The sequence below is a fragment of the Mastigoproctus giganteus genome, chromosome 2, assembly GCF_048544385.1.
Source record: "Mastigoproctus giganteus isolate SK-2022 chromosome 2, ASM4854438v1, whole genome shotgun sequence".
NCBI classification, from domain to species: domain Eukaryota; kingdom Metazoa; phylum Arthropoda; class Arachnida; order Uropygi; family Thelyphonidae; genus Mastigoproctus; species Mastigoproctus giganteus.
In genome coordinates, this window is record NC_143576.1 from 37,541,830 (window position 1) to 37,566,559 (window position 24,730).

The 24,730-nt window shown below is 37.5% G+C and overlaps 1 protein-coding gene across 1 annotated transcript in view; it reads right to left on the reverse strand.

Moving 5' to 3' along the window:
• LOC150089271 (spatacsin-like) overlaps positions 1–24,730 on the reverse strand; it is a 542,060-nt gene that overhangs the window by 96,701 nt on the left and 420,629 nt on the right. The window contains exons 17-18 of the mRNA XM_090389930.1: positions 18,449–18,554; positions 3,840–3,999 (exon numbers count right to left, since the gene is read on the reverse strand). Of these exons, the coding sequence (XP_090246056.1) occupies positions 3,840–3,999; positions 18,449–18,554 (266 nt within the window). The remainder of the gene's footprint in view (positions 1–3,839; positions 4,000–18,448; positions 18,555–24,730) is intronic.

A 24,730-nucleotide genomic window follows, 5' to 3' on the forward strand; every position in this document is an offset into this window, starting at 1 on the left:
AGTCCCAGTTACTGGGATTATTCATTGATCTCTCCTCCCAATTGGCTCTCACAGATCTGTCCATATTTTATAAGCCCCTCTTGCCTTCACATACCCTTCAAGTTCACATATTTCTGGCAAATTCAATCCAGAGAACACTCCCTGGTTTAGCAAACCAGGGAGAACACTCCCTGGTAAAACAGATTACAAGAAATCTCTAACAAAGAATGCAAAGAAAAGGAGCAAAACTTGGGGGGGGGATAAATCACATTGATCCACTGCATATAAATGATTTAACTGTTGGTGATCAAGTTCAAGTTGTTGAAAAACTGAATAGGTATTCTGCATTTACATTCACAGATGAAGAAATTTTTTAGGGATGGGGGATACCAAAGGTGGGGAGAAATTATTGAAGCTAAATGTAAAAAAGGCACCTGGTGTGGACAGGATCTATCCAATATTAAGGGAGGCAGCAAAGGAAGTAAGTAAACCTTTAGTCATAATTATCAGAGTATCTTTGGATTCAGTCGAGGTTCCTATTGACTGGAGAGGCATGAATGTATCCCTGATTCACAAAGGGGAATTAAAGGGTGAAACAAGTAATCTTAAACCTGAAAGCTTAACTTCTGTTCAATGGACCCACTAGTTAAAGAAGTAATGCAGGACCATCTAGACAGAAATACTGGTATACAGCAGGCAAATCTTGGATTTGTTAATCCAGTGGTGGCAGTACCCAAAAAGTAGAAAAAACAGTTCTGCATCACCTGGCAGGTGATAAACTTTCTTTTTAATTTTTGGAAAACATTTTGTGGTTTTTTTGAGATTACAGAATAATAGCAGTCATAGCCATTAGAATTCCATTAGAAATGTGATGTGCTACATCACTTAGTTTTTAAAGAGGAAGATGATTCTGTTTTTTTATGAAAGCCATCTTAAAACCGACATGTTTTTTCTATTCTTTTCTGGGAAAAGTGAGGCATTCAGCTTTCTTCAGTGATGGTATCATTGGGATAATACTGAATAATGTGACAGGTGACTAACAAATAATTTGATCATCAAAGATGACTTTTGTGCTGTATTTCATTTAATCTGCATTGGAAAATTTTTGTTTAATTTGAATTTCAGGTGATATCGAATACAATTTCTGAATTTTACATATTAAGGGATAATCATAGACAGTGAATGGGAGATCATTGGCATCATTGGCAGTGAATAGGAGATCAAATAGAGAGGTCGATTGTAGGTGTTAGAACAGTAGTTTTCAACCTTTTTATAATAATGGCACCCCTACTCAGTTAGATCCGATTCTCTCTCTGTATATACATATATATATATAAAAAAAATATATATATGTTATATGATTGACTGATATTTATTACAATAATATAATTATAAAAATTACATTTCATAATACAAATTATATATATACAGTATATAATTTTATTCTTTATATAGAGGTACTAAGTACACATCAACTATAGATCACCAAAAAATTAAAAAGATACTGTACACCTTTTTATAATGAAATAAACATATAAATTAAAAAATAATGTTTAAGTAACTTAAACCCAAATTATGTGGCACCCTTGGAATGCTGTTGCCGAAACCTAAGGTGCCGCGGCACCCCGGTTGAAAACCACTGTGTTAGAAGATTCACTATGTTGGTGAATATAAGTTGATCAGCCAGTTCAATAATATTAGATTGTCTGTCAATTAGTATTTCAATGAACTGTCCTTTTGAAATGTGATTGAGGAGAGCCTCATCATGAATGGTGTATAGTGAAGTTGCCCCATAAACAGAAAAGAGATGGCAAGTGGAAACTACAGCTTTGAGTTCCTGGATGGTATAGGAATGACTGGATAGGAGATAGATAGAGACTAGTGCTAAAGCAATACCAATAACTTTGTGTACAGTTGGCTTTTAAGTGGATAAGATGAATGGACTTTTTCAATCAAGTAGTACTGCCACACCTCAATGAGCAGAGAGCACTGAATTTCTGTCTTTTCAATGTAGCATGTAATTTTTGATCTTAGGAGTCACCCAATAAGTTACGTTAGCTTCTTGCAAGTAAAAATCTACAAGTTCATAATAGGAGATCAAATCATAGAGATAATCAATACTACTGCAAAATCCTCTACAGTTCCATTGCATGATGTGCGGCATCACTTCGTTTTAAAAGAGAAAGATGATTCTGCACATCTATTTTTCATGAATGGCTTGCTTGTGACAGCCATGCATTTTTCTTTTCTTTTCTTTTCTGGGGAAAGTGGGGTGTCTAGCCTCCTTGTCGTCATCACCTGCATGAAGATTGAGTACTATTTAATCTTCGTTGGCAGTTTGTTCAGTACCCTTACAATTTGGATATCTCACATCAATAGCATCAAGGTTATGCAGTTTCTCTTTTGCTTAATAAACAGGATTGTTGTCAGATGGTACTGTGATTAGAACATTAATTAGTTTTCACCAAATGTAATTTAGATGGGTGCCAATTCAAAAGTACTGTTTGGATACCAAGAGTACCACTCCACAATTAACATGTTTTGTGGGAATGGCACATCCATTTAAGTTGCTACACTTGGCAGTTTAAAGGGCAGTGGCATAACTGACTGAACTTGCTTTCTTGCCTCTTCAATATGAAATATGAATTTGATTGCACTTTTATATTATTTTATTATGCATCTAATACAGGAAAAATTCTAATATTCTGTATTTATTTCTTCATTTTTTATAATAAATTCATTATGGATATGGATAAAATATAATTCATTATGGATATGGATAAACTATGTAATTTGTAATAAAATTACATATTAAATTAGAAAGATATTATTGCAAGTGTACAACAGAAAACGATGACTACAGTATGAGAGTAAAGAACACAAATACTATAAGTACTATAAAATTTAAGTATTACAAAAATTTCAAAAAGATTTAAACTTTTTTTTTTTTTAATGTTTGAATTAGGAAACACGATTTCAAGAAAATTCTCTGACCTGAAACTAATATTGCAACTATGCAAAATACACTTTGGACTAATTTGGAAAGCCTAGGAAAAATTATTTTGTTTTCTTTCTATCAAGCTAGAGGATTTTCATGTTTTGACAAAAGGGATTGGTATATATAAATACAATTCTACTTCAATAATGGTGGATGCTTCAGAATTTTCTATTTGAAAAACATGCCACTCAGACTTGTTGATAGATTTTGAAGCCTGGGATCATTATGTAGATGGATCTTGTCATTTTGTTGTAAATGGAGCAGTGATATATCAGAGCAAAAAAGTTAAGGGGCTACATCTCTGTTCAATTAGTTGAGTAATTATATTATTGATGACTTGAATCAGTCATTCACTCACTAGTCATCATTTGTTCAGAGTAATCTCAGTTCAGATTATAGCAATTGTATTTACTAAAAAGAGAATCTGCAACTGTCTGGGAAGATGACTTTTTAAAAAATAATTAGATCAGCATAAGCTGAGTCATGTTCTTTTTCATTAAATCAATTTTGTTATTTTTTTTTCTTATTTTGGTTTTTTTTTTTTTAGGAGCATTAGCAACTAAGGCCATATTGCTCCGGGATATGCGGTGGTCATTCCTGACCTTTCCACATCCTCCGTATTTGGTGATTAAATCAATACTCATCTGCATTCTCCATTAGGATCTGAGACAAAAAGCCTAGCACATAAATGGCCACAGACAATATTATAATTTACAATCTACAGCTGTAAAAATAACTCTATATAATACAGGATAAAACTCATACAATATGCTTCTGTATTGTACCTTTCCCTGATACATATATACTGAGGAAAATATGCAAGGTTTACATACAGATATTGTTTATAAATTTTTTGCCATACCTGTTCATGTGGTACTTGGAAGACTTGAGAAAAAACTAAATATAGAAACCAATCTCCATACTTGATGCATTCTATCAGGGTAGTTAAGGTGGGGGCTATGCAGTTGTAATAACAAAATGCAGCAACAGGTATCCAAGTAATCACATTGTCATTTAGAGACCTAGAATTTGAAAATAAATGAAACCTGTTTAAATATATATATAGAGCATTTGGGTAAGAATCAATTTATATATCTCATCTTATACTGAAAGTATATTATGACAATACAAGCCAAATATTATTACAATGCAAACAATTTGTTGTATCCACTGTGACTATATATTTACAATTAATAAGTCACATAACCACAATTTGTTAAAAACAAAGAAAAGCAACTGACAGAAAGCATTGAGAATATAGCGTTTTGTAGTCTCATATCCATTGTTTGTGGAATAAGCATTTATCAGTTCTGTATTAATTCTTTATTTAATAAACTATCACTTAGCTATATATTGGTTGATTATATTAATGATGCTGATGCATTACTGGCACACATTTATTACTTGTTTAATTGAAATGCATCAGAATGTAGAAACACTTAATTTTAAAATGAGACCTCGAAAGATCTAAATTGAGGGGCCCATCAGGCTCTCAGCTGCCCACATCAACGCCAGAGCTTGCACTTGGTCATCACGCAACACAGCGGCAACCCCCAAGGCAGAATGTGCTGGTCCCTCAGGAACTAGTAGTTGTTGGTGACTCTATTGTCAGGGAAACGGGTAACATCCTTTGTAAAAAGGATAGGTGGAACAGGACCAGGGTATGTCCGCCATGGGCAAAGGTTGATGATGTAGAGCAGATATCATCTTTTAGGGGCACAAAAGATGATATAGTTGTACACGTTGGAACTAATGACATCAAGAGTAGGAGACCGGCAGAATTACTTAGCAAGTACAGGTCATTGATGAAAAAAAGCAGTGAATTAGGGTTGAATTTGAAAGTGTCTGCAATTCTGCCCAGACACGATAGGAGGGAGTATATAATAAGAGCCTTGTCGATCAATTCAGCTCTGGAAAGATTGTGCAAGGCTCAAGGGATAGAATTTTTTTCAGCCTGGACTGTACTTGTTAACAGGAGAGACTGCTTCTACAGGGATGGGATACACTTAAATAGAAAGTGTGCAAGAATATTTGCTGATGCTATCGAGGCAGTGTTGGGTGGGTCGGAAAACTGATAGCTTGGGGGATACAAGGACTAATAGTTTAACAGTAGCCGTACGCAGAGGTGAAGGTGATTCTTGCACAACTTCTATTAGAATAAGTAGCGACCTGGACCGTGGGGTGTTGGGGGCTTCAGGGATGGGTGGCGGTCATCGTGGAACGGGTGGTTATATGGGATGTATATATGGGTGGGTATATGGGATGTGTTAGGGTAACAAAGAATAGGAGTAGGAGCATGTATGCTTGCATGTGTACCAATGCTAGAAGTATAGAAAATAAATTTGATGAATTTGAAGTGTTGGTCAAGACATCAAAGGTGGATATTGTTGGGATATCAGAGACGTGTCACACTGATATAAGGAATGCCGAACTGAAATATGGGGAGTGCAATGTGTACAGAAAGGATAGACAGGATAGGAAGGGAGGAGGTGTTATGCTGTTAATTAAAAAAAACAAAATCAAAAGAGGTGCATCCAGTTGATATAGATGAACAGTGTACTGTTGAGTCAGTTTGGTGTGACATAAGCACTGCGAAAGCAAAAATAAGAGTAAGAGTGTGTTATAGGCCTAATGACTCGAATGAGTACAATGAACAATTGTATAGAGAAATAGAGTGGGCTAGTACATCGGAATGTCTTATAATGGGGGATTACAACTTCCCAGATATTGACTGGAACTTGTGGGTTGGGCACTCACATACTAGTCAGACATTTGTGGATTTACTGGATGGTTGTTTTCTGCAGCAGCATGTTCGAGAGGCAACCAGAGAAAGTAATACTCTTGATCTGGTAATCAGCAGTGATCATTCATGTATTAGGAATTTGCAGATAAAAGAACCACTAGGTGGCAGTGATCACAGTGTACTGACGTGGGATTTACTTAAAGATTTAATTACCATCAGGGGTAAAGGAAAGGGTTTTTGCTTCCGTAAAGGCAAGTACTGTGGTCTCCGACAGTTTTTAAATTTAGTACAGTGGAATCAACTGATGATGTTACCAACAGTCAATTCTAAGTGCGAAGCATTCAAGGAATTAATCGTGGATGCTACTAAAAGTTCCCTACCTATTAAAAAATATTGTTCAAGGTTTAGGCCTAAATGGTTGTCAAATGAACTAATTAGACTCGTAACAGAGAAGAAAATGCATGGGATGCATACAAATTAACACGTGACACTGAAGCCTATGATAGCTACAAGTTGATCTGTAACCAAGTTACAAAGGAGATTAGGCAGGCGAAGGCAGATTACTGGAAATCCATGGCAAAAGGTGCTAAGAAAAACAGCAAGGATTTCTTTACTTATATAAACTCTAAAAGGAAGGGGATCAATCTGATTGGTCCACCTGATCATTGATGGTTCGACTGTTGATGATCCTGCTCACATAGCAAACAAACTGAATGAGTATTTTGCATCTACATTCACACATGAGGAATTATTAAGGTTTGAAAATGGCAGAAGGTTATCAAATTATAGCAGGATACTTAATGATTTTTTAATAACTGAGAGCAAAGTGGAAGAGAAACTGTTGAAGTTAAACGTAAGAAAAGCACCTGGGGTGGATGGGATCTATCCAGTTATATTAAAGGAGGCGGCAAAGCAACTAAGCAAACCCTTAGCCATAATTATGAGAGCATCCTTGGACACAGGTGAGGTTCCCACGGACTGGAGATGTGCAAATGTATCCCCAATTCACAAAGGGGGGATCGAAGGGTGACATGGGTAATTACAGACCAGTTAGTTTAACATCTGTTCCGGGTAAAATAATGGAGTCGCTGGTTAAAGATGCATTGCAGGATCATCTAGACAAGACTGCAGCAATAATTCAGACACAGCATGGGTTTGTTAAGGGAAAGTCTTGTCTGACAAATTTGATAGGATATTATGATGTGGTTACAAAGGAACTGGATGCAAAAAATAATTTTGATATCATATATTTGGATTTCAGGAAAGCTTTTGACACTGTTGCGCATGGAAGACTATTGTACCAATTGGAGCAGAATGGTATTAAGGGTAAGTTGCTACAATGGATAAAAGGATGGTTAAGTGGGAGAAGACAGAGGGTGGTAATCAATGGGTGATGCTCTTCTTGGACTAATGTTATTAGTGGAGTCCCACAGGGTTCGGTGGTGGGTCCACTGTTGTTTTGTATTTTTATCAATGATATTGATGAAGGTATATCAGGCTTAGTGTCGAAGTTTGCAGATGATACAAAGGTTGGCAGGGTTGTTAATGACAGTAATGGCAGTGTGCTACTGCAACAGGATCTAGATAATTTGGGCAGATGGGCTAAGTGGCAACTGAAGTTTAACCTTGACAAATGCAAAGTACTGCATATGGGTAGAAGTAACCCCAGAGATGTGTGGTACTACACTAAAGGTGGTAGAAAATGAAAAAGACCTGGGAGTAATTGTGCAGGCAGATATGAAGTTTTCTGAGCAATGCAGACAGGCTGCCAGGGCAGGTCATGGGGTTTTGTCAATGATATATAGGAATTTTGCTAGCAGGGAAAAGGAGGTGATTATCCCTCTGTATAAGGCAATGGTCAGGCCATGCCTTGAGTACTGCGTACAGGTCTGGAGGCCTCATTTTAGGAAGGACGTAGATTTACTTCAGCATGTACAGAGAAGGGCAACAAGATTGGTGAGGGGAATGAAGGGATCCTCTTATCAAGAGAGGCTTAAGTTCTGCAAATTGCAGTGGCTAGAGATTAGGCACCTGCGTGGTGATCTGATTGAGGTGTATAAGGCCTTGAATGGGTTCAGCACGCTGAATTCTGATGGGATCCTTCCACTTGTTCAGATTACGAACCTAAGGGGGGCATAAATTCAAATTAAGAAAAGACAGATGTAGATTAGATGTGCGGAAATTTGCCTTTAGCCAGCGGATAGTTAATTGCTGGAACAAACTTCCATCTGTCGTTGTGGAAGTTGATAGGTTGAATAAATTTAAGGAGGAACTGGACAGGCATTTGGAGGGAATGGTGTGATTTTTTTTTTTTTTTGCCTGATGCTGCATAAGCTCATACATTTGCTTTCTTGCATCACATGCCACTACTACTACTACTACCTCCAGACCTGTACATTGCCTTATACAGAGGGAAAATCATCTCCTTTTCCCTGCTAGCAAAAGTCCTATATATCATTGACAAAACCCCATGGGCTGCCCTGCAAGCCTGTCTGCATTGCTCAGAAAACTTCGTATCTGACTGTACAATTACTCTCAGGTCTTTTTCATTTTCTACCACCTTAAGCGTAGTACCACATAGTTGGTACGTTTCTCTGGGGTTACTTCTACCCATATGCAGTACTTTGCATTTGTCAAGGTTAAACTTCAGTTGCCACTTCTTAGCCCATCCGCCCAAATTATCTAGATCCTGTTGCAGTGGCACACTGCATTAATGTCATTAACAACCCTGCCAACCTTTGTATCATCTGCAAACTTTGACACTAAGCCTGATATACCTTTATCAATATCATTGATAAATATACAAAACAACAGAGGACCACCGAACCCTGTGGGTCTCCACTAATAACATTAGTCCACAAAGAGCAGCACCCATTAATTATCACCCTCTGTCTTTGCCCACTCAACCATCCTTTTATCCATTGTAGCAACTTACCCTTAATACCATTCTGCTCCAATTTGTACAATAGTCTTCCATGCGCAACAGTGTCAAAAGCTTTCCTGAAATCCAAATATATGATATCAAAATTATTTTTTGCATCAAGTTCCTTTGTAACCACATCATAATATCCTATCAAATTTGTCAGACAAGACTTTCCCTTAACAAACCCATGCTGTGTCTGAATTATTGCTGCAGTCTTGTTTAGATGATCTTGTAATGCATCTTTAACCAGTGACTGAATTATTTTACCCGGACAGAAGTTAAACTAACTGGTCTGTAATTACTCATGTCACCCTTCGATTCCCCCTTTGTGAATTGGGGATACATTTGCACATCTCCAATCCGTGGGGACCTCCTCTGAGTCAGAGGATGCTTTGCTTTGCTGCCTCCTTTAATATAACTGGACAGATTCCATCCACCCCATGTGCCTTTCTTATGTTTAATTTCAACAATTTCTCCTCCACTTTGCTCTCAGTTATTACAAAAATCATTAAGCACCCTGCTACAATTTGATAACCTTCTGCCAATTTTCAAACCTTAATAACTCCTCATGTGTGAATGTAGATGCAAAATACTCATTCAGTTTGTTTGCTATATGAGCAGAATCATCAACAGTCAAACCATCGATATCAAGTGGCCCAATCAGATTTATCCCCTTCCTTTTAGAGTTTATATAAGTAAAGAAATATTTGCTGTTTTTCTTAGCATCTTTTGCCAAAGATTTCTCATAATCTGCCTTCACCTGCCTAACCTCCTTTGTGACCTGGTTACAGACTAGCTTATATCTGCCATAGGCTTCTGAGTCGCTTGATAATTTATATGGATCGCATGCATTTTTCTTTTCTGTCACGGGTCTCATTAGTTCATTTGATAACCATTTAGGCCTAAATGGGCCTCCGTAGCCGAGTGGGCAGGAGCGGGAGTGCAGTAGCACACGCTGTTTGAGTGACTGGGGTTCAAGCCCCTGACTGCTAAATATGGTCGATCTGCCAACCCGCACTCGACCAGCGTGGCAGATTATGGTCCATTTCCCTCAGCATGAATTGTTGAGGAGGCTTCCATCCTGCAGTGGGTTGATAATGGCTGCACTTTACTTTACTTTTAGCCTAAATCTTGAACAATATTTCTTAATAGGTATGAAACTTTTAGTAGCATCCACGATTAAATCCTTGAATGTTTTCCACTTAGAATTTACTGTTGGTAACATTGTCAGTTGATCCCACTGTACAGAATTTAAAAACTGTCTGAGACACTGTACTCACCTTTATGGAAGCAAAAACCATTTTCCTTTACCCCTGATGAAGGTATATCAGGATAAATCTCACATCAGTACACTGTGATCACTGCACTGATGTGGGATTTACTTAAAGATGTAATTACCATCAGGGGTAAAGGAAAGGGTTTTTGCTTTACCCCTGATGAAGGTATATCAGGCTTAATGTCCAACTTTTCAGACGATTTGAAGGTTGGCAGGTTTCTTAATGACAGTATGCTACTGCTTCAGGATCTAGAAAAGTTGGGTAGATGGGCTGAGAGGGAGGCAACTGAAGTTTAGCATTGACAAATGCAAAGTACTTACTGCATATGATTTGCAGTAATCCATAGATGTGCCAACTGTGCAGTACAAGACTCAGGTAGTAGAGAATGAAAAAGAGCTGGGGGTAACTGTGTAGTTAGATATATAGTTTTCACAGCACTGCAGATAGGCTGCTAGAGCAACTCATGGGGTTTTGTCAATGATATATAGGAACTTTGCTAGCAGGGATAAGCAGGTGATTATCTCTCTGTATAAGGCAATGGTCATGCCAAACTTTGAGTGCTGCATATAGGTCTGGAGGCCAAATTTTAGGAGGATGATAGAGTGGCTGGAATGAGTACAGAGAAGAGCAATGAGATTGGTGAGGGGAACAAGGGGTTGCTCTTATCAAGAAATGCTTAAGTTCTGTAAACTGCAGCTTCTGGAGACTAGGCACCTCCGCAGTGATCTGTCATAATGTAGTTTTAATTTATTCCTATTAATTGTTTCTAACCCCCCTTTATACATATTTCTTATTACAAAATTAACCTTCTTTTAGTACTCCTCTATTCCTTTGTTATGCCCATTTACTAAGGATTTCTACAGAATATTTTACTTGTAATATTCAATTATCAACTCCATTATAACGAAGCATAGTAGTACATAAAATTCTCATAAAGTTCTACTGAGCTGTTTCTTAAAATAACCTATATTATAAACAGAGAAGCTTTATGCTACTGGCTTGGACACAAATCACATGCCTTTAGTGATATTCATACGTACGGGTATCAGCAGTTGTGCCAAATATGGAAATGCGCTTGGTCCTTCGGGTAGTCACCGGACAGGGCCGGACACAGATTGATAGAGATGGGGGGGACATTGTGATCATTCCTTTTCTATCACGTGCTGTCCAGGTGCATGAGATGTGTACTGGAAATTCAGTCATATCTGAGATTTATGTAAATTATGGAGGATCTTCTACCTTTAAAAACTGGGTCTCAAGGGAGTTCAACAGAGAAAGGAAAAGTGAAAGGTTGAATTGAGCTGAGAGTGGAGAGTGTCGAGAGGTGTCCTTGAAGCAGTTTTTGACCACAGTGCACGAAAAATGTCATGATAGTATTTCTTTGTGGTGTGGTGTCTGTGTTATCACCAAGGAGAAGGCCACCGCCCAGTTCGTCTGGATGAAGGTGTCCATGAGAGGGCAGCAAGGGAGCAAGAGAGGAAAATGGGGTAAGTGAGAATCCCTTTTCATAAGGGTGAAAGGATTGTGAGGAAATGATAATTGAACAGAAAATATTCATGTCAATTCTTACCCATAAGGAACGATGATTTCTTCCTAAGAATATATATTTCTTCTTAATGTTATGCCTAGTATATCTTGTGTTTCTCAGTATTCTGATATGGCTAATAAATTGATATTTCCAATAACGTGTTTTCAATGTAAAGCAATGACAATGGCTACTTATTTGAAATTACTATAATATGGGCTCAAATGAATGACCACTATGACTAATTATTACGATGACTTAATCTCATAAATGTAGCATACATTATATTAGAATGTTCATGTCTTTAATCTTTTTAATCTTCTTGTATGGAAGGTGTGATGTATATTTGTTAAGTAATTTGTTATATTAAATATTTTGTTTGAAATAATCGTCTCTCTCTGCTAACTCTTCATTTACACCAGAGAAAAACCAGTTGTAGAGCCAAGAAACGTTTTTGCAGCGTTAGAGATTTTAAGCTAATTTGCATAAATGAAGTCTCTAATGAAAAACACAATGCTGATCCCAATCGCAATATTTTATTGGTGGGGTGATTCCCCAATTTTTAAATATTCAGGATATACAAGATTATTATCCTATTTTATCACTAGACTGATATAATAAGCTAGAGGAATGTTCAGAGCTTAAGTACACTGATAGTAAAAATATTAGGAGCACCTGAACTCGCGATCTCCATTTAGCATCACTGGCACCGCACCACACCTTACACTGGCCATTCGCAAATATCCCCCCCCTTTGAATATAATCTTTTAAGGGCACAAAAGGTGATATAGTTGTACATGTTGGCACTAATGATATTAAGAGTAGGAGACCGGCAGAATTACTTAACAAGTACGGGTCACTGTTGAACAAAAGCCAAGAATTAGGGTTGAATTTGAAAGTGTCTGCAATTCTGCCCAGACACGATAGGAGGGAGTATATGATGAGAGCCTTGTCGATCAATTCGGCCCTGGAAAGATTGTGCAAGGCTCAAGGGGTAGAATTTTTTTCAGCCTGGACTGTACTTGTTAACAGGAGAGATTGCTTCTACAGGGATGGGATACACTTAAATAGAAAGGGTGCAAGAATATTTGCTGATGCTATCGAGGCAGTGTTAGGTGGGTCGGAAAACTGCTAGCTTGGGGGGAGACAAAGACCAATAGACTGACAGTAGCCACTGGTAGAGGTGAAAGAGATTCTTGCACTGCTTCTATTAGAATGAGCAGAAGCCTGAAAAACAAGATGCATGATACTTATGAGACTGCTGGGAGCAATTGCGGTACAAGTAAACACATGGGTTGTGTTAGGATAGCTAAGAATAGAAACAGGTGCAGGTATACTTGCGTGTAAACCAATGCTAGGAGTTTAGTAAATAAATTTGATGAATTTGAGGTATTACTCAAAACATCAAAGGCAGAGATTGTTGGGATATCAGAGACATGGTGTCACACAGATATAAGGGATGCAGAACTAGAATTTGTGGAGTACAATGTCTACAGAAAGGATAGACAGGATAGGAAGGGGGGGAGGGGTTATGCTATTAGTTAAGAAACATAAAAACCAAGGAAGTGAAGCCAGTCGACATCGCTGGACAGTGCAGTGTTGAGTCAGTTTGGTATGACATAAGCATTGGGAGATCAAAATTGAGAGTAGGAGTGTGCCATAGGCCTAATGACTCTGATGAGTATAATAAGAAACTGTACAGGGAAATAGAGTGGGCCAGTAAATCAGAGAGTTATAATGGGAGATTTTAATTTCCCAGATATTGACTGGAATTTGGGGGCTGGTCACTCACACACTAGCAGGGCTTTTGTGGATTTATTGGATGATTGTTTTCTACATCAGCATGTTCGGGAGGCAACTAGAGGGAGTAATACTCTTGATTTGATTAACAGCAGTGATTCTTCATGCATTAAGAATCTGCAGATAAATGAACCACAAGGTGGCAGTGATCACAGTGTGCTGAAGTGGGATTTACTCAAAGAGGTAACTGCCATTAGGGGTAAAGGGAAGGGTTATTGCTTCCGTAACGGTGACTACGATGGACTGAGACAGTATTTAAATTCTATACAGTGGGACCAACTGATGATGTTACCAACAGCAAATTCAAAATGGGAAGCATTCAAAAAACTTATCTTGGAAGCTACCAGGCTTTACATACCAACTAAGAAATATTGTTCAAGGTTTAGGCCAAAATGGATGTCAGATGAATTAATGAGGCATATGGCAGAGAAGAAAAATGCATGGGATACTTACAAATTAACACACGACACAGAAGCCTATGATAGATACAAGTTGATAGGCAACCAAGTTACAAAGGAGGTTAGGCAGGCGAAGGCAGATTACGAGAAATCCTTGGCAAGGGATGCAAAGAAAAACAGAAAAGAGTTCTTTACTTATGTAAACTCTAGAAGGAAGGGGATGAATCAGATTGGTCCACTTGATATTGATGGGTCAACTGTTGATGATCCTGCTCAGGTAGCTAACAAACTAAATGAATATTTTCCATCGACATTCACACATGAGGAGTTATTCAGTGAGGGGAATGCCAGAGGTGTATTTAACTCTAGCAGTAAGCTACAGAATCTTGAAATAACTTGAAGTAAAATGGAGGAGAAATTGTTGAAGATAAACACAAGAAAGGCAACCGGGGTGGATGGGATCTATCCAGTTATATTAAAGGAGGCAGCAAAGGAAGTAAGCAAACCCTTAGCCATAATTATGAGCTTCCTTGGACTCAGGGGAGGTACCCATAGACTGGAAATGTGCAAATGTGACCCCAATTCACAAAGGAGGATCAAAGGCTGACACAAGTAATTATAGACCTGTGAGCTTAACTTCTGTTCCAGGAAAATTAATGGAGGCACTGGTTAAAGAAGCACTGCAGGATCATTTAGACAAGACTTCAGTTATAGCTCGGACACAGCATGGTTTTGTTAAGGGGAAGTCTTGCCTGACCAATTTGATTGGATACTATGATGCAGTCACAAAAGAACTGGATGCAGGGAATAGCTTTGATATTATATACTTGGATCTTAGAAAGGCTTTTGATACTGTTGCACATGGAAGACTGCTACACAAATTGGAGCAGTGTGACATTGGAGGCAAATTGCTGCTATGGATAAAGGGGTGGTTGAGGGGGAGAAGACAGAGAGTGGTAATCAATGGACACTGCTCATCGTGGACTAATGTTATTAGTAGAGTCCCTCAGGGCTCAGTGTTGGGTCCATTATTGTTTTCTGTATTTATAAATGATATTGATGATGGTATATCAAGCTTAATGTCCATGTTTGCAGACGATACAAAGGTTGGCAGGGTTGTCAAGGACACTACTGACACTATGCTGCTGCAACAGGATCTGGAAAGGTTGAGCGTATGGGCTGAGAGGTGGCAAATGAAGTTTAACATTGACAAATGTAAAGTACTACACATGGGAAACAGCAACCCCAGAGCAACATATCAACTCTGTGGTACTACACTGACAGTGGTAGAGAATGAAAGGGACTTGGGGGTGGTTGTGCAGGCAGATATGAAGTTCTCTGAACAGTGCAGACGGGCTGCAAGAGTAGCTCATGGAGTATTGTCAATGATATACAGGAATTTTTCCAGCAGGGATAAGGAGGTGATTATTCCCTTGTATAAGACAATGGTCAGGCCACACCTAGAATACTGTATACAGGTCTGGAGGCCTCATTTGAAGAAGGATGTAGAGCTGCTGGAACGAGTACAGAGAAGGGCAACAAGATTAGTGAATGGATCAAAGGGGTGCTCTTACGAAGAAAGGCTTAAGTTTTGCAAATTACAGTGTCTGGAGACTAGGCACCAGCGAGGTGATCTGATAGACGTGTATAAAGCCTTGAATGGTTTGAGCATGCTCATTGCTGATGGGATTCTTCCTCTAGCTCAGAATAATCACCTGAGAGGGCATAAATTCAAATTGAGGAAAGACAGATGTAGGATAGATGTGCGGAAATTTGCCTTTAGCCAGCGGGTGGTTGGTTGGTGGAACAGACTTCCATCCCTTGTGGTGGAGGTTGATAGCCTAAATAAGTTTAAGGCTCAGCTGGACAGGTATTTTGAACGAACAGAGGGGTGAAGTGGAAGTGGGTTTTTTTTTTTTTTGGCTGATGCTGCATAAGCTTGCTTTCTTGCATCAAATGCCTTTACTAATGCTAATGCTAATGCTTACAGATCTGATTGATGTAGCTCAATGCTGATGGAATTCTTCCATTTGGTCATATTATGCATCTGAGGGTACCCCAATTCAAATTAAGGAAAGACAGTTGTAAAATAGATGTGTGTAAATTTGCCTTTACCCATTAGTAGGTGGTTAATTGCTGGAATAAATTTCCATCTGTCACTGTGGAACATGATAGCTTAAATAAATTCAAGAATTGGACAAACATTTGGAGCAAATGGGAAACGTTTTTTTTTTTTTTTTTTTTGCTGATACTGTATAAGCTTGCTTTCTTACATCATATCCCTCTACTAATGTTAATAAGCCTTAGTCCAGGAACCTCGCCATTCCTGTCCTTTGAAATTCCTAAGTCAACTTCATCCCATGAAAAAAGATGAGTGATTAGTATGATTTGCATTTTCACAATGATTATTCACTGTTGGGCATTCCATGCCATCCTTGATAGTAATCACATCCAGAATCTTTTCCATGGTTTCTAATCTGTGGTGACTTTCCCTTGAGGCCTCATTCACAGAGGTGAATGGGACTTCAAAGAAAGTCACCAGATGCACTATACAGATGTATTTTTGTGTCTGTCATTATATACACAGCTGGAGCTTGGTTCACAAGAACAGACAGTTATCATAGGAAAGCACACCTTGATCCTGCTCAGCAACTTATAATTATGATGGATGTGCAGTACTCCCAATGGACTTAGAAGTAGTATTCCATGGACTTTCCTATCATCTAAGATGCAATCTCTCTCTCTGCATTATAACTGGCATCAATATTGATCTTATAAATGATGTCAAAATATATCAAATGAGTACTCCAAAGGACAACTGGCAAAATGTTTTATCCTAGATGTAACTTTCATTAACACCAACACTAAATCTAGTTAGCAATTTATGTACATTCTCATTGGTCATGGCCTTTCAACAACAAAGCGAACTCTTTTGGACTCACTGACACAATGCTGTACTACTGTGGTGCGAGAGGTTTGGAACTATATTTTGTTTTGTGGTCCCCACTATAACCATGCCAGACCAGGCTTCACTACTGCTATAAGGACCTCTTTCATAAAGAGATGAAAAACAACTCTTTCAGGAAGGGAATACCTCTGATTAGAACCAGACAAACTTTTCCACTTCTGCTTTCCATATCAGGAAGGTAAGGTTGTGTTGAGTTCATGCAGAGTAAACCATTTCCCATTCCAATCTTCTACTTCCAGCAGTAGCAGCTAATATAAGGTATTAGTATTAAAATGGCATAATTATGCAAGGGTTTGAAGCTTATTATGTATCTATAGAAAAAAGAAAATCCTGATATTATTCTTATCATCAGAAAGTGCCTATCCAATCTCTGCCATCCCTGTAGGTAACTTATTCCAACATTCCACAACATGCTGCCTGAAGGGAAAACCTAAAAAGGACTACACTTCTTTCATAAATTTTATAGTTACTCCCGGCAGGTCTTATCTCATTCACTAGTGAAAATATTCCTCTCTCATTCATTTTAATTATTCCTCTCTCTCTCTCTCAGGGCCTTATACACTTTAATAAAATCTCCCTTAAAAGGTATCTAATTACCACTGAGCTTTGAAGATCACATGTTGTAAGCCATTCCTCATAGGGATATTGCTTAGTGCTCCTCACCAATCATTGTGCTCCATTGTACTTTCTCTACAAGTCCTATGTCTTTAGATGTGCCTCCAGATCTGGCATGGTCACACAGTCATCTTATAGAGAGGGTTAATTACCTTCTACTTTTAAAATTCTTATAAATCACAGCTAAAACACCATGTGCCCTTTCTTGCCAAATGCTTACACTACATGCTGAATTGACTTAATGTCCTTCTGTACTGCAATCCCTGAGCTTTTCTCATCCTGTACATCATTTATTCCTCTAGCCTAATCTATAAATTACACCTGGGATTCTGTTCTTCCTCAAGAGCAATATTTTGCATTTGGTAGTGTTCAATTTTAGGAAGAGAATTAAGGAAGGGAATGCCGACCCCATATGAACGTGGGAAGACGGCGAGGACAAAGAGAAGTGTTTAGTTTTAGCTGACATTTTTCAGACATAACTGAAGTCAAAATTGAACGGCATTGGCCTTATTCAGATCATTAACCACCCTCCAAACTTTTAACTTGTCAGCAAACTTTGACAGCTTTATCTGTATTCTTTTATCAATAACATTTAGGAAAATAAGAAACAAGGAGTCTAAGTACAGATCCCTGAGGGATCTGTACTTAGACTTGCTATTCTAGTCCATTCTTACTATTCTCTGAAGAATACCCCTTCATGACCACCGATTATCTCTTGTCCCTCAAGCCCTAATGCACTAGTGGATCATCCCTGTTATCCCAAACTGCTCTAATTTATACAATAACCTCTCATGACAAATTGTACCAAAAGACTTACTAAAGTCCAAATACTGTATATAATGTAGAAGAAAAAGAATGTTCTTAAAATAAGCTTTTAATTTATCTTTGTGCCTTAAAATTATTAACTCTTGTTCATTTAGAGGAATGGTTAGTCCACAATGTGTACCCTTTTATTATCCTTTTTTTCTCAGTATCTTCAGAAGTGATTTCCACCAACAGCCCATTCTAATGAATTCTTTGCAAGGATTCTCTATTGTTGCAAATGAGCTTACTTTTAAGCATTCTAATATATTTTGGTATGAGATGCATGCTTCACCATGTGGCTGTTTGAACTCAATAATGAATAATCATATTTATATATTATTATTTATAACAATAAAAAACAATATTAAAAAAAAACATTTAAATTAATTACTGTTAATGGGCATATAAAAAATCTTACCAGTCATGTTTTTCATCCCATCTTTCTTTTATTATACGTGATTCTAATAAAAGGATTAATTGCTTGGAATAATCAGTATCATTCTGGCTTTCTTCTAACAAAAAAACTAGAGCACAGAAAGTTTTAGAATTAATGAACTTTTCCTTTTGTTGTCTTTTTTTTTTTCAAACTTATAAAATGTTAAAAACACCACTTCAAAATAAATGTTTTCTTTGAAATACATATAAAATCCAATATACAAAAAATGTTACTGCTAAAGTAGCATACCTGAGACGTATAACAAATTTCCAAATCAGACTACCGATTTGTGAAGTAGAGAGGCCAGTAGGGATACATAGACTGAAGCAGAAAAAATATTTATTAATTTTATCAGGTGAGGTACAAAATTAATTCACCTGGGATTCACCAACAGTAAGTACTATACAATAATCTCTAAATTTACAAATGGCAAATGACTCTGAAAAGTAGTTTGTAAAGCAAAAGTTAATAAATTGAGAGCATTCTCACCACAGAAGAAATAGTATAAAAGAGGGTGTATTCCAATAATTAAAGTGTTAAGTTGCAAAAATGCACAAAAACTGGGAATCAAGGTTTAGGCTAAATGGATATCGGATGACCTAATGAGACTCATGGCAGAGAAGAAAAATGCAATGAGATTGATACAAAGTATGTCCTAACAACAAATTTTAAAACTTTTTTTTTAGGAATAAGAATGAAAAAGATTTTTGTTGAAAGTATGATAACATTTTGTTGAAAGTATGATCACCAGTAGATGTGACTGCATTTGGGGAGATATGCTTATGAGTTAATTAAGTATAGGAATAAGAGAACTGTACTGATAAACACACATTTCCATGTCATGTTTACCTGGGGTGGATGGGATCTATCCAGAGATATTAAAGGAAGCAGCAAAGGAAGTAAGCAAACCCTTAGTTATAATTATAAAAGCTTCCTTGGAATCAGGGAAGGTCCCCATGGACTGGAGATGTGCAAATGTGTCCCCAATTCACAAAGGGGAATGAAAGGGTGACACGAGTAATTACAGACCAGTTAGTCTAATTTCTGTTCCAGGGAAAATAATGGAGGTTAAGGAAGCAATGCAGGATCATCTGGACAAGAACTGCAGTTATAATTCAGACACAGAATGGGTTTGTTAAAGGGAATTTTGTCTGACAAATTTGATTGGATACTATGATGTGGTCACAAACGAACTGGATGCAAGAAATGATTTTGAGATCTTATTATAATTGGGTTTTAGGAAAGCTTTTGATACCGTGGCACATGGAAAACTACCATACAAATTGGAGCAGTATGGCATTAATGGCAAGTTGCTACAATGGATAAAATGATGGTTGAGTGGGAGAAGCCAGAGTGGCTATCAGTGGACACCGCTCTTCGTGGTCTAATGTTATTAGTGGTGGAGTCCCACAGGGTTTGGTGTTGGGTCCATTGTTGTTTTCTGTATTTATTAATGATACTGATGAAGGTCAATCAGGCTTAATGTCTAAGTTTGCAGATGATACAAAGGTTGGCAGCGTTGTAAATGACAGTAATGATAGTACACTATTGCAACAGGAGCTTAAAAAGTTCAGCAGATGGGCTGAGAGGTGGCAACTGAAGTTTATTTTTTTATTGACAAATGTAAAGTAATGCATGTGGGTAGCAGTAGCAAGAGAATAATGCATCAGCTGGGTAGTGGAGAATGAAAAGGATCTGGGCGAATTTTGCAGTCAGATATGAAGTTTTCTGAGTAGTGCAGACGGGCTGCCAGAGCAGGTCATGGTGTTTTTCAATGATATATAGGAATTTTGCTAGCAGGGATAAGGGGGTGATTGTCCCCTTGCATAAGGCAATGGTCAAGCCACACCTTGAGTACTGTATACAAGTCTGGAGGCCTCATTTTAGGAAAGATGTATAGCTGCTGGAACGAGTACATCGAGAGGCAATGAGATTGGTGAGTGGAATAAAGGGTTGGTGTTACCAAGGGTTGGTGTTACCTGCAAATTGCTGCTTCTGGAGACTAGGCACCTGCGAGGTGATCTAATTGAGGTGTATAAGGCCTTGAATGATTTGAGCAAGCTCAATGCTAATGGGATTCTTCCTCTGCTCAAATTATTCATCTGAGGGGACATAAATTCAAATTGAGGAAACACAATTGAGGCGTTGACAAGGGAAAGGTAGTAACTGCCAAAAATTCAACTTTTCATTTTTTGCATGGAAAAGGCCAATGCCAGCAGCACAGAGAAAGTAGTTAGTCCATAAGTAATACAGAACAGGTTTCAATTTGCAAGTATTTGTTGTAATAAAGTCAGTAACAAAGTGATCACAAATCGTTTTTGCTTCCCCCTGAAAAGTTTCACATTTTTGGCACTTACTACCCTTCTCTTGTCAATGCCTCAATTGTAGAATAGATGTGTGGAAATTCACCTTTAGCCAGTTGGAACAAACTTCCATCTGTTGTAGTGGAGGTCAACAACTTAAATAAGTTCAAGGCAGAACTAGACAAACATTTGGAGTGAATGGATGGGTGAAAGGGGAGGTGTTTTTTTTTTTTTTTTGGTTGATGCCATATAAGCTTGCTTTCTTGCATCATATGCCTCTACTAATGCTAATGCTAATCTCACAAATGCTCAGTAGGATTCCAATTCACGTATTAAGCAGGCAAGTCGTTGTGTCTTCCTCTTTTTACACATTTGGTATGGTGGATGGCTGCACTGTCATCTTGAAATTACACATCCCTTGGGGTAACATGAAATGTTGCTGGTGTAACTGATCTGCACAATGTTCAGGCCAGAGATGGTCTAATGTGTCAAAACCATTACTTTTTTTTTTTTTTTTTTCTCTCTCTCTCTCTCTCTTTGTTCAATAAATATTCTTTTGGAATATTCCATTAAATATTCCAAAAGAATAAGAGAAGTTTACCTCAATATGATACGTAGAATGTAATCAGCGTAGAATGTATTGAGCATCACGGCTCTGGTTTATACTAATAAATATTCTTGCGCACACGCACACACACACACACACACACCAGGCAGAAAATGTAGCGGAATAAAAATTTTGAAGTAGTATATTAAAGTCTGACCATTCAGAAAGAAAAACAGAAAAAGAGAATTCATCTGGCAACCTTTAATTTTTTAAATTTACTCTCTCCAAATTTTATTTTTAGTTTCTGACAGTTTTTCCCCGCAAGGAAATTTTCTTCTATGCACTCGTTTTTCATTTCTGAAAAACCTAAACCTGCAAAGAAACACCATTTCATTGCAGGTTTATGGCATTTTTCTTCTTTTCCTATATATGGATATACAGTAAGACCCCCGCATCCATGGGGGATACGTTCCAAGATCTACTGTGGATGACTGAAACCGCGGATATAAGCGAACACCTGTTGACCACATATATAACGTGATTTTCTTGTACATATATATGTATAATAAAGTTTAATTGATAAATCAAACACACGGTAAATTTTATCTTATTTTATTTCTCTTTATCTTATGTATATATCATTTTTATTTTAATAAATTTATTTTAACCAGTTAGTCGGTCGTTACAAAAAACTGGGATGATAGACCCAATTTACCAGAATTGGATTACCCCAGGGGCTCACAGTTGGTAAGTATGGGCTTGGCACACCCAGGGTCCTGAGCTGGATATCATCATTCTTCTCTTTCTTGGTGATTCCCTTCTCTCTCCCTCTCTCTCTCTCTCTCTCTCTCTCTCTCTCTGGGTATTTCAGAAATTATTTTTTATAAGCCTCAGGCTTCCTTGTACCATATGGCTAATAATAATAATAATCCCAGTTAATAATAACTGGGACACTTAGGCGCCTCCGTAGCCAGGTGGGAAGGAGCAGCAGTGCGTAGCACGTGCTTCTTGATTAGACCAGGGTTCGAGCCCGTCACCACCAAATACGGAGGATGCGGAAAAGGTCAGGGAATGACCACCGCATATTCCTGGAGCAATATGGCCTTAGTTGCTAATGCTCCTAAAAATCAAAATAACTAACTAACTAACTGGGACACTTCAAGGCTCCAAATTAAAAAAAAAAAAAAAAAAAATCAACTAGAAATCATAAAATTCATGTAATAACTAGAATAGGTATAAACAGATATTTTGCAAGTCATAAATAAGCGACAAGAACAGCCGTTATAAGTTGTCATTGGCAGATTAGGGTACCTATTATCTTGCAACCCCCCCCCCCTGCTGTCTTCACACCTACCGCTTAAAACAAACAAACAAACGAGAAAAAAAAAAAAAAAAGAGAGAGAGAGAGAGAGAGACCAAATGTTTAGTTTGATTTAAGGTGTCACGTCAATTGTTGTTTCGTTGCACCGCAAAAGTTAAAATTTTGTTTCATTATTTATGTCAGGGATGTTGGAATGGTTTTTTTTTTTTTTTTGTTTAGAAATCATAAAAATGATGGGCAAATGCAAGAGTTGTGCTTTCAAATTAAACAAAAACTTTAAATTATTCAAAATTTTGAAAACGGTGCATCTGTTAAATCTTTAAAGAACCATTATAATGTTGGCGACCGAACCATATGCGACCTTGTAAAAAATAAAGGGAAGCTATTTGATTTAAAATCGACATCACAAAAACTAAAGGGAAGCACTGTATTGGACATGCGAATAGTACGTGTTAAGTGTGTTCGTTTTTTTTCCCTTGGTTAACTGTGGGTAACTGAATCAGCGGATATGGGGGCAAAACTGTACTTTATTTTACTATTTTTCCTTTATATTTTCAGTCTGGTCAGTATGAAAAAGAAAATTTATTGTATTTTACTAACAACCTATGAAAAACGGATCATCAATTTTATTTTGTTAATCAAAGAGAAAAAATTGTTATAACACCACATGTAGTGAATTGTTATAATACTGAACAATGGTGAAACAATAATATATGTATTTATGTATTCATAGCCAAGGAAGAGACGCACACAATGTCGAAAGTGTCTGTAAGAATTTTATTTTATTTTATCAAAAGAAGTGAGGACAGTTAGCAGTGGGCAAAGCCCCCTAGTTATTATAATTTAATGCTGTCTCCAAAATACAGAATACCTATTCCAGCACATTTCCAGGTAATGTGAAAGAAGAAAAAATTGCTGTACAGTGGTCCGTGGTTGGGGAAACTGAAAACTGCACAAGCTTGAGAAATAACATCGCCCCTGCCCAGCATAGTGCCGATCACCGTTCAACTGATCTTCAAATCAAATTTTAACATGCTTCCTATATCCCTTCATCAATGTCATTTAAGAAAATCAAACACAATGGTCCCAGTAGTGATCTTACAGAAATCTCACTTTTACATTAATCCAATCTGAAGAGTAACCATTAATTACAACCCTCTGTCTCATACCCTACAACTATCCTACACAATCCATCTAAAGAACCTTCTTATGATTCCAACATATTCCGTCTTACATAGTAAGTTCTCAGGATTGAGTCGAATGCTCTGCTAAACTCCAAATATACAATGTTGAAATTACTCCTACATCCAACTCACGGATAACTGTATTAATATAGCTAACAAGGTCAGTTAAGCATGATTTTTCATTAACACAATCAAGTTCTGTAGCCTTCACAATTCCATACTGCACTCTTTATTATTGACAAAATGACATTTACTCCTACATCCAGCTCATAGATAACTGTATTAAAATAGCTAATCAGATTAGTTAAACATGACTTTTTACCTTAATAAAATCGAGTTCTGTTACCTTACAAAATTCCATTTCTATATAAATATTCTATATTGCACTCTTTATTATTACCTTTCGCATCAGTGAAGTCAGACTGATCAGATAATGTCAAACTGAACATTCTGTCAATGTTCTCTCGCTCTGTCTCTCTCTCTTTCTCTCTCTCTCTCTCTCTCTCTCTCTCTCTCTCTCTCTCAAAACAACCTTCATGTATTGGCAATACACTGCAACTTCTCCAATATAGAGTATTTTTTCCCAAGTCTAATAATCCACTCACAGTCAACCATTATTCAGTCTGACTTCACTGATGGGAAAAGTCATTTTGGAAATAATAAAGAGTGCAATATAGAATATTTAGATAGAAATGGAATTGTGAAGAATACAGAGGGCGCCTCCGTAGCCATGTGGGAAGGAGCAGCAGTGCGTAGTACACGCTTCTTGATTAGACCGGGGTTTGAGCCCGTCACCACCAAATACGGAGGATGCGGAAAGGTCAAGGGAATGACCACCGCATATTCCCGGAGCAATATGGCCTTAGTTGCTAATGCTCCTAAAAACCAAATAACAAACAAACAAACTAA